Source organism: Octopus bimaculoides, chromosome 4 (assembly GCF_046866305.1).
Source record: "Octopus bimaculoides isolate indiv1 chromosome 4, ASM4686630v1, whole genome shotgun sequence".
NCBI lineage: Eukaryota > Metazoa > Mollusca > Cephalopoda > Octopoda > Octopodidae > Octopus > Octopus bimaculoides.
In genome coordinates this window covers 19600812-19616090 of record NC_142931.1, presented here as the reverse complement: position 1 = coordinate 19616090, position 15279 = coordinate 19600812, and the positions used below count along the sequence as shown (strand labels likewise).

General features: G+C 35.8%; 1 protein-coding gene across 9 annotated transcripts in view; it reads left to right on the top strand.

The window, feature by feature from the left end:
* The window catches only part of LOC106881484 (muscle-specific protein 300 kDa), an 815448-nt gene that overhangs the window by 688710 nt on the left and 111459 nt on the right, over positions 1-15279 (top strand). For all 9 annotated transcript variants that reach the window (XM_089350452.1, XM_014931925.3, XM_089350453.1 and 6 more), the window contains 4 exons: positions 1326-1466; positions 4748-4921; positions 7064-7545; positions 13411-13573. In XM_089350452.1, the coding sequence (XP_089206578.1) occupies positions 1326-1466; positions 4748-4921; positions 7064-7545; positions 13411-13573 (960 nt within the window). The remainder of the gene's footprint in view (positions 1-1325; positions 1467-4747; positions 4922-7063; positions 7546-13410; positions 13574-15279) is intronic.

Genomic DNA, 15279 nt, shown 5'->3' with positions numbered 1-15279 from the left:
ATAAGGGGTGAATGTTGTTTTGCTTGCCTAGCGAACTGGGTAGTGTCATTTGAATGCTAAAATAATGTAAAGCACACTAGTGACCAGCTTTGTGTAACAACATCTGATAGTCCAGTCAGTCATGTGGTGGTCATTTGGTCATATCTGAAAGAATATTTTATAAATGGGAAGATCTTAACTCTTGTTATTTTTATTATTATTATTATTATTATTATTATTAGCTGGACCATGTTGAAAACTGAATATTTGAACAACCTCATGTCCTATTCCTGGAAATAATACTTTTTAATTCTCACCAGTTCAATTTTTAAATGTAGTAAGTCTGTGTATAGTAAAACCAGTTGTTTTTTTTGTTTGGAAATAAGGATGACATTAAGAGTGGGAGATGTCAAATATCTCAACCAATAGAAATGCCTAGCATTTGAACAAAGCTGCCGCTACTGAGCTACAAGTAGTGAAATTGTTGCCATTTCCCCTGTCAACAAATTGTTCACTGGCTTTGTACATTTGAAGATGTGGAATAAAAGATCCCTTACTTGGAAAACATGGACAGATAGGGCATCCGGCCATAAAACAATACCATGCCATTATGGAAGAGCAAAGATAAAAACAAATAAATTAATGAAACTATAGTTAATACATTAATGCTTTTGATACCATCCTGGCTGAAACCACCTCTAGCTCTATAGTACAAATGTCTTGTTTTCAAAAGTTCTGAATTAAAATCTTCCACCAAACCTTAGTCACAATCTATGTTCCTAACACTAGCTTAATGATAACTAAGTTATTTTACTAAATTCTTTATTATGTTTAAAATTAATTGAAAGAAACAAAGAGCATCTCAACTGAAATATGGTAGTAAAAAGGCTAATACCAGTATTCATCAAGTTCAGAAGGATGAAAAGCAAAGTATATACTTCATTGGGGTTTGAACTCAGAACATAAAAGAGCTATAACTAAAAACTCACAAAGCATTTTGTCCAGCACCAACAATTCTGCCAAATTACTGCCCTCAACAAACATCATTTCAAATTTTGGTACAAGGCCAGCAATTTTAACCCTTTGCCTGTTTAAGGTATTTTCCTAAATTTGTCCTACACATCCATGCTTGCATTCAGATTTTTAACTTGTCCTTGTTTCGTATGTTCTGAGTGATATAAAACCTTCATTTCATAAATTCCAAATTACTGTGGTGGGGTCGATTTGCTCGACAAAAGGCGGTACTCCAGCATGGCCACAGTCAAATGACTGAAACAAGTAAAAGAGATATATTTTAAAATGTTCTTTTAACTAATTTGTGTTGTTATGTTTTGTTTATATTTTAGAAAGCTGAAATACAATTGAAAGAACTTGAAAGCAGTTTGAATGAGTTTAAAAGTAGAGAAGATGAAAGTTCTGCCATCCCCAACTGGATTTTCAGTGAGTTTACCGATCTACAACTGGCCTACATGGAAGCTAAAAGAAAAGTAAGAACCTAGAGATTCTTTTAATCATCGTAATTGTGATTGTCATCATCATTATCATCACCATCGTTATCGACATCACAATCACTATTATCTTTATCTTCATCATCATCATCATTGTTCTCTTCATCATCATCATCATTGTTCTCTTCATCATTTTCATCATCATTATTGTCATTGTCTACCTCCCACATCATTATCACCACCATCACAACCACATCCACCATCACCACCACCCCATTATCATCATCATCATTGTCATTACCTGCCTCCTCATCATTATCATCATCACTATCATCATCACCACTACTACCATCATTATCATCATCGTCATCACCACCACCAGCATCATCATCATCGTCAACAGCAACAACAGCAATTTACCATCTACATATCACCTATATAGGCATGGGTTGGCTGGATCTATTGTGTAGTCTATCACTGCCCTTCTTAATCATTTGTCATTTTGTCTGTGACAACCAGCAGCATTCAGAAAAGACCTGACCTCATCACTTCTTTCCATGTCTTCCACCATCTCTTCTAATGCAACAATTACTCTCCATTGTCAACATACAAAGGCTTTTATTTTCATCTTTTTCTTTTTTTTTCCCCCATCTCATTTTGGATCTGAGTGCATTAAAAAATTATAAAGAAAATTTATACAGATATCTTCAAGTTTGATTTGTGTGTGTGTTTATGTGTGTGTGTGCGTGCGTGCATATGTATTTAACTTGTATGTATATTCATTTTTATATATAGTACATATGTGTGTATATGTAAATATGTATTTTTATATACATCCAACCATATGTATAAATATATATATATATATCATCATCTCTCTTTATATATATATATATATATATATATATATATATATATATATATATATATAAAGAGAGAGAGGGGGAGGGCGAGATAGACACTAACAGACTGATATAGATATATATATATAAAAAGACACATATCTATTCATATAAATGATTATATATATATATAGATAGATAGATAGATAGATAGATAGATAGATAGATAGCTAGATAGATAGATAAATAAATACATACATACATACATACATAGATGTTGACTGTTTACACACTTATATATGCATGCATATATACATCCTTACATATATATGTTCATCTATGTTTAAAGAGTATTTGGTTGACACAACAACAGCAACAGTAATAATAAAAATAATAATAATAATAATAACAATAATAATGCATGTCTCTACATACCTACAGACATATACACATATGTATATATGATAGTTAAAAGCCTATACAGGTAACACGCATACCTGTTTCTCTCCTAAAGTAGGAGGTTATCAAGCAGTGTCATTATTCCAATATATACGTTTCTGTGTCAGAAATACAAAGGAAGCGCAGTTATTTCATGAAATTCAGTGGGGTTCTTAATAAGCAAAATCTGAGTGGCTATAGAAAAACGAGAAAAGGAAAGAGGGGAATGTAAAATGAAAGCTGGAAAAGAAGAGAAAGAAAAGACTAATACAATAAACTTGGTCAATTAAGCCTTGGTATGTCTTGTTGATGATTTGTGTTTATGCTTTGCTACATAGCATTTACAGAGTTTGTCCATTTTTCCATCTTTCTTTCTGTCCCCTTTTTTCGTCTTCTTTCTACCCTTTCTCTTTCCCATTGCTATTCTTTCTATAGTCAGTCACTCCTTCCTAATAAGAAGCCCTCCCAGTTTCATGAAAAAGCTGTTCCTCTTTTGTCATTTTGACACAGAAATTTATATATTGGAATAATGACAACACTCTTTTTTTTTTCTTTTTGTATGATGCTTCCTAACCTCCCAATTTTTGGAAGGAAACAGGTGTACATACGAAGTAGTATACAGGCTTTTAACTACTATAGGTTATATCAATATACTCTGCTAACTGGTGTCAACCCCTTTGCATGGAGCATGGTTAACCTTGTTCTGTGAAGAAATATCAACTATATATACATATACATCATCATCATTATCATAATCATTAACATCCATATTCCATGCTGGCATGGGTTGGATGCTTTGACAGGATCCAATGTCTGTTTTGGCATGGCTTCTACAGCTGGATGCCCTTCCTAATACTAACCACTTTACAGCATGGACTGGGTGCTTTTTTCATGCCACCTGCACTATTGAGGTCACCATGCAGCTTTCAGAACTTATAAACCCTTGGGCGGGTGGGGGAATCTTCACACTAGTGGATGAGGGATTGAACTATGAGAAGTAGAGGCAATGCAGGTTCTTGTAGAGGATCTGCATGGCTACTCATGTCTAGTAGAGGAAGGAGAGAGAAAGAGAAATGAGCAGTGGGAACTGCAAGATGTATGTGTGTGTATTTTATTACTAGTCTCAGTTTTTAGAACTGTAGGCATTGTTTTCAAGAATTTTCTTAAGTATATTGACTCCAAGTATTTTGCTTAGTATTCATATTTTTTTGTCTTGTCAATGGCAAAGTCTACCTTGATGCAAAGAACCATAGTTTCTGTATGGAATTAAATATCATAAGGTACTTTTGTTCGCTGTATTGATAATATTCAACTATATGTATAAAGCTAGCAGGCTGAAACTTTCAAGTCACTGCCACACACACCTCTTGTAAATGTTTAATAAATATGTACTCTACAAAAAAAGTAATAAATTCCTCAGTTTAATGTTAAATTGTTTTTATATACAACTTGACGAAAAAGAAAAAAACAAATATTTACACAAACATACACAATCACAATCACACACACACACACACACACACACACACACACACACACACACACACACATACACACACACACACACCCACACACACACACACACACACACACACACACATATAAAGTAGACAATTTTATAAGGCAGCAAGCTGGCAGAAATGTTAACGTGCTGGGTGAAATGCTTAGCAGTATTTCGTCTGTCTTTATATTCTGAGTTCAAATTCCACCAAGGTCAGCTTTGCCTTTCATCCTTTTGGGGACAATAAATTTAGTACCAGTTGCATACAGGGGTCAATCTAATCAACTGGCCCCCTCCCCAAAAATTTCGGGCCTTGTGCTTAGAGTAGAAAAGAATATTATACATCCATTATTACCAATCTTACCAATCAGTTTTGCACAGGATAGTAGGTAATCAGATGATTTTTTAATAACTGCATTCATCAGAGATGACCAGTGTGTGTGTGTGCAAGCAAGACTGTTTGGTTAGTTATGGAAGACTATTGTCATATCACCATATTAACACTCAACTGCAATGATTTTTGCTCTTCTCTTATTCAGGTGATGGACAGAAAGGCGACTTTACTCCAGTCCTCTTCAATCCAAATCCAATATGAAAAACTTCTTGAGGACTTTGCAGATTTCTTGGTAACTGCTAAAAATAAGCTGAAGAAGTCAACCACCACCACTGCAAGGGATCTTACCCATCTTCAACAACAACTGAAGGCGCACAAAGTAAATATTGCTTCATTGATTGTTTTATGTGTGTTTTCTTTACATATTTAATTGATTTATCCATTTATTCAACAGACATCCATGATATTATCTTCATTATCACCGTTTTATATCTGCTTTCCATGCTGGCATAATTTAAACAGTTTGACAGGATCCAAGAATTTAGGGCACCATGCCATACATTATTATCTCAGTTTTGGCACAGCTTCTACTGATGGATGCTGTTCCCAATACCAACCGATTCACTGAGTTTACTGGATGCTTTCTTTCATGGCACCAGCATAATTTCATTCTATATACTCTGCATGCACTTTTGGTGGTCATTGCTGCCTGTCTTTACTTATTTCTATTTCCTGTTCCCACCTTTATCCCTTTCCTGATGACTTGTGTACCTGAACATCATATACAATAGAATCATCATCATCATCTTCATCATCATCATCATCATCAGTAGTAGTAGTAGTAATATACTTGTTTTTCCTGAAAAGTGAGTAGTTATCAAGCATTGTCATTACATCGTTACCAGCGTCACCTTCCTGGCACGTGGAAAGACATTCGAGGAAGGTCGTTGCCAGTGCCGCTGGACTGGCTCCTGTGCAGGTAGCATGTAAAAAACACCTTTTTGAGTGTGGCCATTGCCAGTACCACCTGACAGGCCTTCGTGCCGGTGGCACGTAAAAGCACCCACTACACTCTCAGTTGGTGTTAGGAAGGGCATCCAGCTGTAGAAAGTCTGCCAAATCAGATTGGAGCCTGGTGTAGCCATCTGGTTCACCAGTCCTCAGTCAAATCATCCAACCCATGCTAACATGGAAAGTGGACGTTAAACGACGATGATGATGATATACACACGCTCATTTCTGTGTCAAAACTGCAAGGAAAAAGCTGTTCTTTCCAATTCTCTAGAATTAATTATGTTACAGGCTAACAATCTAAATTAATGTTGTTGGCACTCCGTCGCTTACGACGTCGAGGGTTCCCAGTTGATCTGATCAACAGAACAGCCTGCTTGTGAAATTAACGTGCAAGTGGCTGAGCACTCCACAGACACGTGTACCCTTAACATAGTTCTCGGGGATATTCAGCGTGACACAGTGTGACATGGCTGACCCTTTGAATTACAGGCACAACAGAAACAGGAAGAAAGAGTGAGAGAAAGTTGTGGGGGAAGAGTACAGCAGAGTTCGCCACCATCCCATGCCAGAGCCTCGTGGAACTTTAGGTGTTTTCGCTCAATAAACACTCACAACACCCGGTCTGGGAATCGAAACCGTGATCCTATGACCGCAAGTCCGCTGCCCTAACCACTGGTCCATTGCGCCTCCACCTAAATTAATGAAAAATACTATATAAGGTGATATTTTAGCAAAGTCATTAGGACAATGGATATAATACCTTGTGGCATTCATTTCCACTTATTATGGTCAGAGTTCAAATCTGGCTGAGGTTAAATTTCATCTGCTTGGCATTGATAAGTAACATACCAGTCGAGTACTGGGGTTACTGAGATAAAGTACCAGTCAATTACTTCTCATCTTTCTCTTACTCTCTTTTCACCAGATTTAAAATGTCCAAGTTGTGCCATATGTTACAATAGCATTCTATGACTCCATCAGCAGTTACAGGCCTCACCTATTGCATATATATTCTGCCAGTTCTAACAAAATGTTTGAGAAAGAAAAAGAAAATCATCATTTTAAATATCAAAGAACAACAAACTATTATGTGCAACAGAAGCAGTATTACATTTAAATAGTCATCTGTGTATCATATTCAATGTAGATACACTACAAAAGCAAATTTTCTGTGGTTTTATTCTTGAGATATCTCTCTTGGATTTGCTGTCTTTAAAAACACAACATACATCGGAAGCAGACATAAATTATCTTCCTGATATACTTGCACTAAGTATGATAGATGGCTATTAAAATTTTTTTAAGATTTAAATGCCTAGTTTTATTTGTTCTAGTAACCGATAGCCATGATATAAGGAGACTAGTGATAAAAGAAAAATGCATAAAATCTTTTAGTGTTCCTCTTACAATCTTGCTTTCTCTCTATCTGTTTCTTTTTTTTCCTTTCCTTATTGTTCTCATCTAAATACATATTTTAAGCTGTATATATATATTTTTTCTCTTAAAGGACTTCTTCAGTGATATGGAAGGGCACCGGGCATTGCTAGATTCTTTGGCTGAGCAGTGCGACAAAAGTATGCGGGAGCAACACAGAACTGAACACCAGCGTCTGAGTGACCTTACCGATGAAGTGAAAGATCAAGCAAATCTGTATGGACAGCACTTGGACCGTTTAGTGAAACTGTGGATTGCTTTCAATGTCCGACTTGGACAGCTGGAAAAGGAAATTACAAGCATTGAGAACAGTTGCATACCTTTGACAGGTGAACCAAGCAGAGGTGATTCCTTACAAACCATCAAAGACAGAAAAGAAAAATGCAAGGAAATCCAAACTGAAATGTCTCATGTGAAACCCCTTGTGTTCCAAGTGCTTGATGAGGGCAAGATGCTACTGCTGCAGGTCAACAGTTCATCTCTTGAAAGTAATGTGACTTCTATTGCCAGTACATGGGCACACCTTCATGCACAAATTACAGACTCAAATAACAGGTGGGTACAGATTATCTTTCTTCCTTTTTTTTTTGTTTTGCTCATTAGACTACAACCATGAAGGGTTTGGTCAAACAAGTCACTCTCAGTTCTTCTTTTTAAACTTTGGTATTTATTCTATTGGTCTCTTTTGCCACAGTGTTATGTACATAGGCGCAGGAGTGGCTGTGTGGTAAGTAGCTTGCTTACCAACCACATGGTTCCGGGTTCAGTCCCACTGCATGGCATCTTGGGCAAGTGTCTTCTACTATAGCCTCGGGCCGACCAAAGCCTTGTTAGTGGATTTGGTAGACGGAAACTGAAAGAAGCCCGTCGTATATATGTATATATATGTGTGTGTGTTTGTGTGTCTGTGTTTGTTCCCCTAGCATTGCTTGACAACCGATGCTGGTGTGTTTATGTCCCTGTCACTTAGTGGTTCGGCAAAAGAGACCGATAGAATAAGTACTAGGCTTACAAAGAATAAGTCCTGGGGTCGATTTGCTCAACTAAAGGCGGTGCTCCAGCATGGCCACAGTCAAATGACTGAAACAAGTAAAAGAGTAATACCAGCTGCCAGGAATGTGTTTAATACATGAAATTGGTATATCCAATAATGTTACACTGCTGTATTTAGTGGCTATTTAAGCAATGAATTCATGAATGGTTAATGTGTTGCTCATGTTGGAGTAGGAACACCTGAAATATGGCATATATTCCCATTACCTATTTTTCAATCTTCAATTGCATTGTTATTTACATTAAACATAGTGGCACGTGAAAAGACATTCGAACGAGTTCGTTGCCAGTACCGCTGGACTGGCCCGTGTGCAGGTGGCACGTAAAATACACCATTTCGAATGTGGCCGTTGCCAGTACCTCATGACTGGCTTTTGTGCCGGCGGCACATAAAAGCACCCACTACACTCTCGGAGTGGTTGGTGTTAGGAAGGGCATCCAGCTGTAGAAACTCTGCCAAATCAGATTGGAGCCTGGTGTAGCCATCTGGTTCACCAGTCCTTAGTCAAATCGTCCAACCCATGCTAGCATGGAAAGCGGACGTTAAACGATGATGATGACGATGATGATAGTATAAGATGGTGATTGGTGAATTGGACATGTTTTAGTCATATTAGATCACTTCAGCATGTTATAGTCTGACCAGTACTTGCCAGATTGTAAATGACTAAGAGAATCTAGATTTTGATAAAAAAAAAACATTCACTGATGAAGTAATTTAAAATAATGACATGGGAAAAGTTACCCAGACATGCCTTCTTCATGAATTACATATAGTTAAGTGTGGGTTTGGGGTGGCTAACATATCTGACACTACAAACTCAAAAACAGATAGCTATCCATCATCTCTACTCACAATTTCTAAGAGGGTTGCGGAGTGAGAGTACAAGCCTCAGGCACCTCTTCCATAAGGCCTTTTTCACAAGCAACCATCATTGCACTTTTTGGCTGGATTTCCAAACATGGCCAACTGAGACCTTCAATATCATTTAAACATGTTGTTCTTCATCTACCTCTAGATCTCCTACCAGTTAGCTCAGCTTTAAGAATCCACCTTGTGATTCTTTCCTGCAACAAATAATAGTCAATTTCTTAGAATTACTCATATAAAGTAACACTTATGTTGAGACCACAGACAGGATGTGGTGCCAATTAAAGAACTTGAACCATTGACTTTTTAGTCGGTTCTTATACTTTATTGATTCATATTAGTGCTGTCCTTAGATTTAAAATGACTGTGTTATGCTCTTACTTCTCTCGACATCACTAATGTACGTAAGCTAATAAAAATTGTACAAATCAAGAAACGTGACCATTCTTTGATTTCCTGACAATATTATAATAAACGTAATTGAAAGGACAGAGAATTGCAAGCTCTTCTGTGATTCCCTAATATACAAACAAATGATAATTAGCTTATGTTGTTTGTTGTTGAAGTGGAAAACTGTCAATTGAGAGAGAGTGAATAACATTAGGAACCATTTTACTTTCACTTTCAGTAGAATACTGTACATTATATGGCAGAGAGGATATTTTTGCTAGTAAAAAAAAAATTTGATATTATATTTCATATATAACTATATATGGGAGGAAATATGTGCTGTATCATTATCATTATCGTGTTTGTGTGTATATTTTATTCTTTTTTTTTCACTTGTTTTAGTAATTTTAGTCACTGCTTTTAGTCGAACAAATTGACCCCAGGACTTATTCTTTGTAAGCCTAGCACTTATTCTATTTGTCTCTTTTGCCGAACTGCTAAGTTACAAGGATGTAAACACACCAACATCAGTTATCAAGCGATGGTCAAAGGACAAACACAGACACACAAATACACACACACACACACATATATATATATATATATATATATATATATATATATATATGTGTGTGTGTGTGTGTGTGTGTGTATGTATGTATGTATGTGTGGTGGTGGGGGGCTTTTTTTGCATTACTGTCTATCAGATTTTCTCACAGTGCTTTGGTCAGCTTGAGATGATAATAGAAGATACTTGTCCAAGTAGCTATATTGTGGGATTGAACCTAGAACTACGTAGTTGGAAAGTGAACTTTTTAACCAGACAGCCATAGCTTCTATACCGTGTGTGTTTTGTTAATATAGATAAGAGAAAAAGTTGTAGCTGTTCCATGAAATTTTTCAGAATATTACAATAAACCTAATAGACTGGACAAAGAATAGTAACTGTTCTATTATTCCTCCAGAATATTCTAATAATGATAAAAAACACTGTAACCAAAAAATTAAAGCCAGAAAAGGTTAAATAAAGAATTATTGATATTACAAGTTTTAAACAAATGACTAGAGCAACACAACATATTGGAGAACATTAATGATGAATTGGAATCAGTCATGATCAAACCAAATTTGATAGATCGTAAGCTAAATCAGATATTTATCTAAATAAATTAGATAAACCCAAAATTACATTAAACTAGTTATACGGTAAATTAGATAACTGTTTTCTAAATCGACTTTTTGCAGAAACTAAATTGAATTACAGAATAAAGTGGAACTGAATAATGAATGTATAAAATTACACATTTGAATCTATTTTAACTAGTAAGGGAGAGGAGAAAAAAATACATACAAACATATTGCTATAAACACACACACACACACACACACACACACACACACACACACACACATATATATACATTTGTCCAAACAGATGTACTTGTGTACACACTCAAACACATGCTAATAATACATTTTTATTTTATTTCTTACTATTTCAGTAAAATAGCATATTGTTATTTGTATATTTAACATTATTTTATGGAACAGTTGGTACTCTACACTTAAATATTGGGTTCTCTCGTACATTGAGCACCCTCTACACTTAATCATTGAGTACTCTCACATACTGAGTAATGTCTATAGTTACATATTGAGTCTGGATTACACTTACACGTTAAGTATTGTCCACACTTACACATCTTGTAGTTTCTACACTTATACATTGAGCAGTCTCTACACTTACTCATTGAACACTCATGTTTGGAGTAATCTCTACACTTACATATTGAGTATGATTTACATTTATACATCGAGCACTCTCCACACTTACTCATCGAGTACTCTCTACGTCAAGTATTCTCTACATTTACACTTTGAGTAGTCTCTACACATCATTACTCTCTACACTTAGACATGGAGCACCTCAACATTTACTTATTAAGTACTCTCTACACTTGCACATGTTCTTCACAGATCCTCAAAGACTGATTGATTTATCACAGCTAAAGTTCCTCTAGAATAGCCGCAAGTTGACAGCCACAAGAGAAAATGGCCAAGATGTACTACTAAACATTTAGCTACATCATTTTCCCTTTCCTTTCCTTTGTGATTAAGTTTAATTATATCCTCCTAATTATATATTCATCGTTAGCCTCCCTCCTCCCATCTGGAACACTTTCATTCTTAATCCCTTTTGTCCCCTGAATTGAATTCTTGAATATCAGTGTTCAGTCTCTTACCCTTGCAATTTAAATTCCAATAAATATTAGAGTTGGACATATTCTAATTGCTGTTTTCCTAATCTGGAGAGGAAAGACTGGACATAAGGCCAGTGTAGGGACCCAAGGGTAAATGCAAAATGGGTGACGATAAGTGGAGAAATGTGTGAGTCGGCATAACACTAGCCAGATCTGAGAAGCAGAGGCCACTGTTGTAGTGATAGAAAATCCAGAGAGATTTCCAACATGTCAGTGGGATGCAGAGGTTGGCATGTTTTGATGAGCAATTTCATGCATATCAGTTGAATATAATAACAATGTAACAATGTTTTACTTTTTTTTTGTGGTGGATAGGCAGAATCATTAGAACATCAAACAAAACACCTCTCAGTATATTTTCTGGCCATGAGTTCAAATCTTGACAAAGTCAACTTTGCTTTTATCTCTTCAAGGTCAATAAAGTATCAAATATGGGGTTGATTTAATCAACTAGCCCTCTTTCCCTTAAATTTCCAATATGCTTAATAAATATTTCAACTTATTGTCATTGTAAGCCTATCAAATCTATTCTAAAATGACCCCATATATCTATTAGCTTTATTTTAAAACTCAGGTTAGTATTGATGATATTTCCCTAAATTCATCTTCTCAACCTTTTTCCTTGTTACCACCTTATTACCATCATTATCATCATCATCATCATCATCATCTTCATCATGGCAACAATATAACTTTTACACAGTTAACTGACATGCTAGAAATAGCAGCTAAATCTCCCTACTATCTTCAAAATGAAGAACATATTGGACAATGCAGTCTTAGACATACAGAAAGTGCAGCATCATGAAATTGGAATGCCTTTTGATATTGGTTTACTTAATTGGAGCTGATCTGGGGATAAAATTCATTATCGTCATCAATAGCATTGTCAGCATGCTTCTCTTGCCTCCTCTTCATGAATGTTATCATTTAATATCCTGTTGTTTCTGTCATTTAATCATTTCATGTCTATAATTATATTAAGTAAGATTGAGTATGCTTTGCTGAAGAAGTCTAATACAGCTGAAACATGTCTAGAGTTACTACTATACTTAGCAAATAGCAGACTCACTTCTCACTGTATGCCTACAGAAAATTTTTTAAAATTTAGTTTTCAGAGTTGTCTCCCTTGCTTTTCTTGAGCAGAATTGATCAATAAAGCATATGATTTTTTTTTTTTTTTTGTTATTTTAATTTATTAAAAAAAATATGGTCACATTGCATTAAGTATATTAAACTCTTACTCACCAACACTTAACTGTATGTTTTTCATGCAGAAGGTACTCCTACTAATCTAAGAGTAACAGTTCAAGAATTGAAAACATGATTGAAAGACCAAATTTTCACACCATTTCAAATCATTGTGACAAACACAGATTAATATTAAAATGTGTTGCTATTGTCAACAGTTTTATGGTATAAACATAGATAAAATATTCAAGTGTTACAGCTTTCAGATATTATAGAGTCTTTTTAATGTAATATAGTGTAATATACCTCTACATAGAATCTCTAATAGCGTATAGGGTTTGTGTGGCAGTTACAAAAAATTTTTCATGCTTTAATTTGAGGCCTCAAAGGCCTGACTACTACATTCCTCTGTACCTATATAAATAAACTATTTGAACAGTTCTTTTCAAGTGAGTCAAGTTGTTGGCAGTGATGGAGGTATTAATCATTATAGCTGTGTTTATTGTAAACTCTTCATTATTGACAATAAAAGTCTGATTGTGAGAAAATAGAGATGTTTAAACAGCTTAAATGTTACTCTAGTCAGAAAGTAGTAAGGAAAATATTATATTGCCTAAAATCTCTCTTTGTGACAATAATATCTTAATGTTTCAGCCTTGAAGATTTATATTCCCAAGTAGAGCAGTACAATGCCAGTGCTTCTATCATGTGTACTCGGTTAGACACAGCTAAGATCAAACTTGCAACTCTTGGTCAGCTTTCAGAGGAAGACAGCCAGAATATTAGTATTATTCGTAATAAAATGGAAAAATTATTGGTGAGTTGTAATAAAGATAAATATTTGTATATATTTGCTATCTCTTTGTTTGGTTTGTTGTAGTTATCAATATCTTATATATTATTGTTACAATTTATAATTTGATATTCACTATCGTAAAACTAATATTGTATATTATATTTTTCTTATTTTCAACACCAACTGATTTCTTTGCTGTTTTGATTATTGCAAATGTCCACGGTTACCAGCATGAAAATAACAAATGTCCTTTACAGAGTGTTTTTATTAATTCTAAACTATATTTTACGAGCTTATATATTCTATATGAAGCCTGAAGAAAGCTGGATAGTCAGTTCACTGATATTTGAATGGCTTTCTGAAAATTCAGTTATAAACCCAAAATTTATTCTATTACAATTCTTTATATATCTCCAGTGTATAAACAAACATTAAAAAAATATATATATATTATAGCGTGGAAGACACATGATAACCATTCAAAAACACAAAAAAAATATTGCTTTCAAATAATGGCACAATGTCAGCAAGTTCGGTGGTGGGGTAGGGTATGTTGATTTCATCAACCCCACTGATCATCATCATCATTATCATTGTCATTTAACGTCTGCTTTCCATGCTGGCATGAGTTGGACGGTTTGACTGAGGACTGGCTGCACCAAGCTCCAATCCAATCTGGCAATGTTTCTACAGCTGGATGCCCTTCCTAATGCCAACCGCTCCAAGAGTGTAGTGGGTACTTTTTACATACCACTGGCATGAGGGCCAGTTAGGCGGTACTAGCATCAGCCACACTTGGATGGTGCATTTTACATGCCACCAGCATAGGGGCCAGTAAGGCGGCAGTGGCAACGACCACACTCAAATGGTGCTTTTTACGTGCCACTGGCACGGACGCCAATCAGACGGTAATGTCATCGGCCACAACAACAACTTTACTTACCTCAACAGGTCTTTACAAGCGCATTACAACAAACTCTTACATTAATACCTATGCTACCATTTAAGGCAGCAAGCTGGCAGAATTGTTAACACGCTGGGCAAAATCATTAGTGGCATTATGTCTGTCTCTGTTTTCTGGACACAGTATGAGATGACTGTTGTTATCGTTAGGCCTAACTCATCGTAAGGTAAATACCACCATGAGTGATATCCCAACTACAGTGGAGAAGGCTAGCCACTGGATTTGGTTAAAAGGAGACGATGAGCGATGGCTAGAAAAATATTGAGCTTTATTTAATAACCAGTTGATCTAGCAAGCAGGACCTCATATCAGTGAGTGGGGCCGGTGTGCATTGATGCCGTCGAGAGGTAGGCCTTGAAACGGCATGCATTCTCTCCTGATGACCCCATACACTTGCTGGCTTCCGGTATGCGGAGTTCTCGACTGGTAGCACTTGCATGTGTGAGCTGTTTGCAAGACATTCTGCCACGATTAGTTTTGCCTTTCGTACTTTCAGGGTTGATGAAATTAGTACCAGCTGAAAACTGGGTTTGATTTGATTGACTTATCTCCTCTCCTGAAATTGCTGAACTTGTGTCAAAATTTGAAATCAATACTTATGTTCCCATTCTATAACATGTAAGAATAAACATTCTTACATTACCCACAGAACATAAAATTTATATGGGGGAGGAAACTGAAATGTATAATGTTCAATAGTAATGATTTCTAAGTTAGGCACAAGGCCACAGATGCTGGGAATAGGGAGTTGGTCAATTAAATC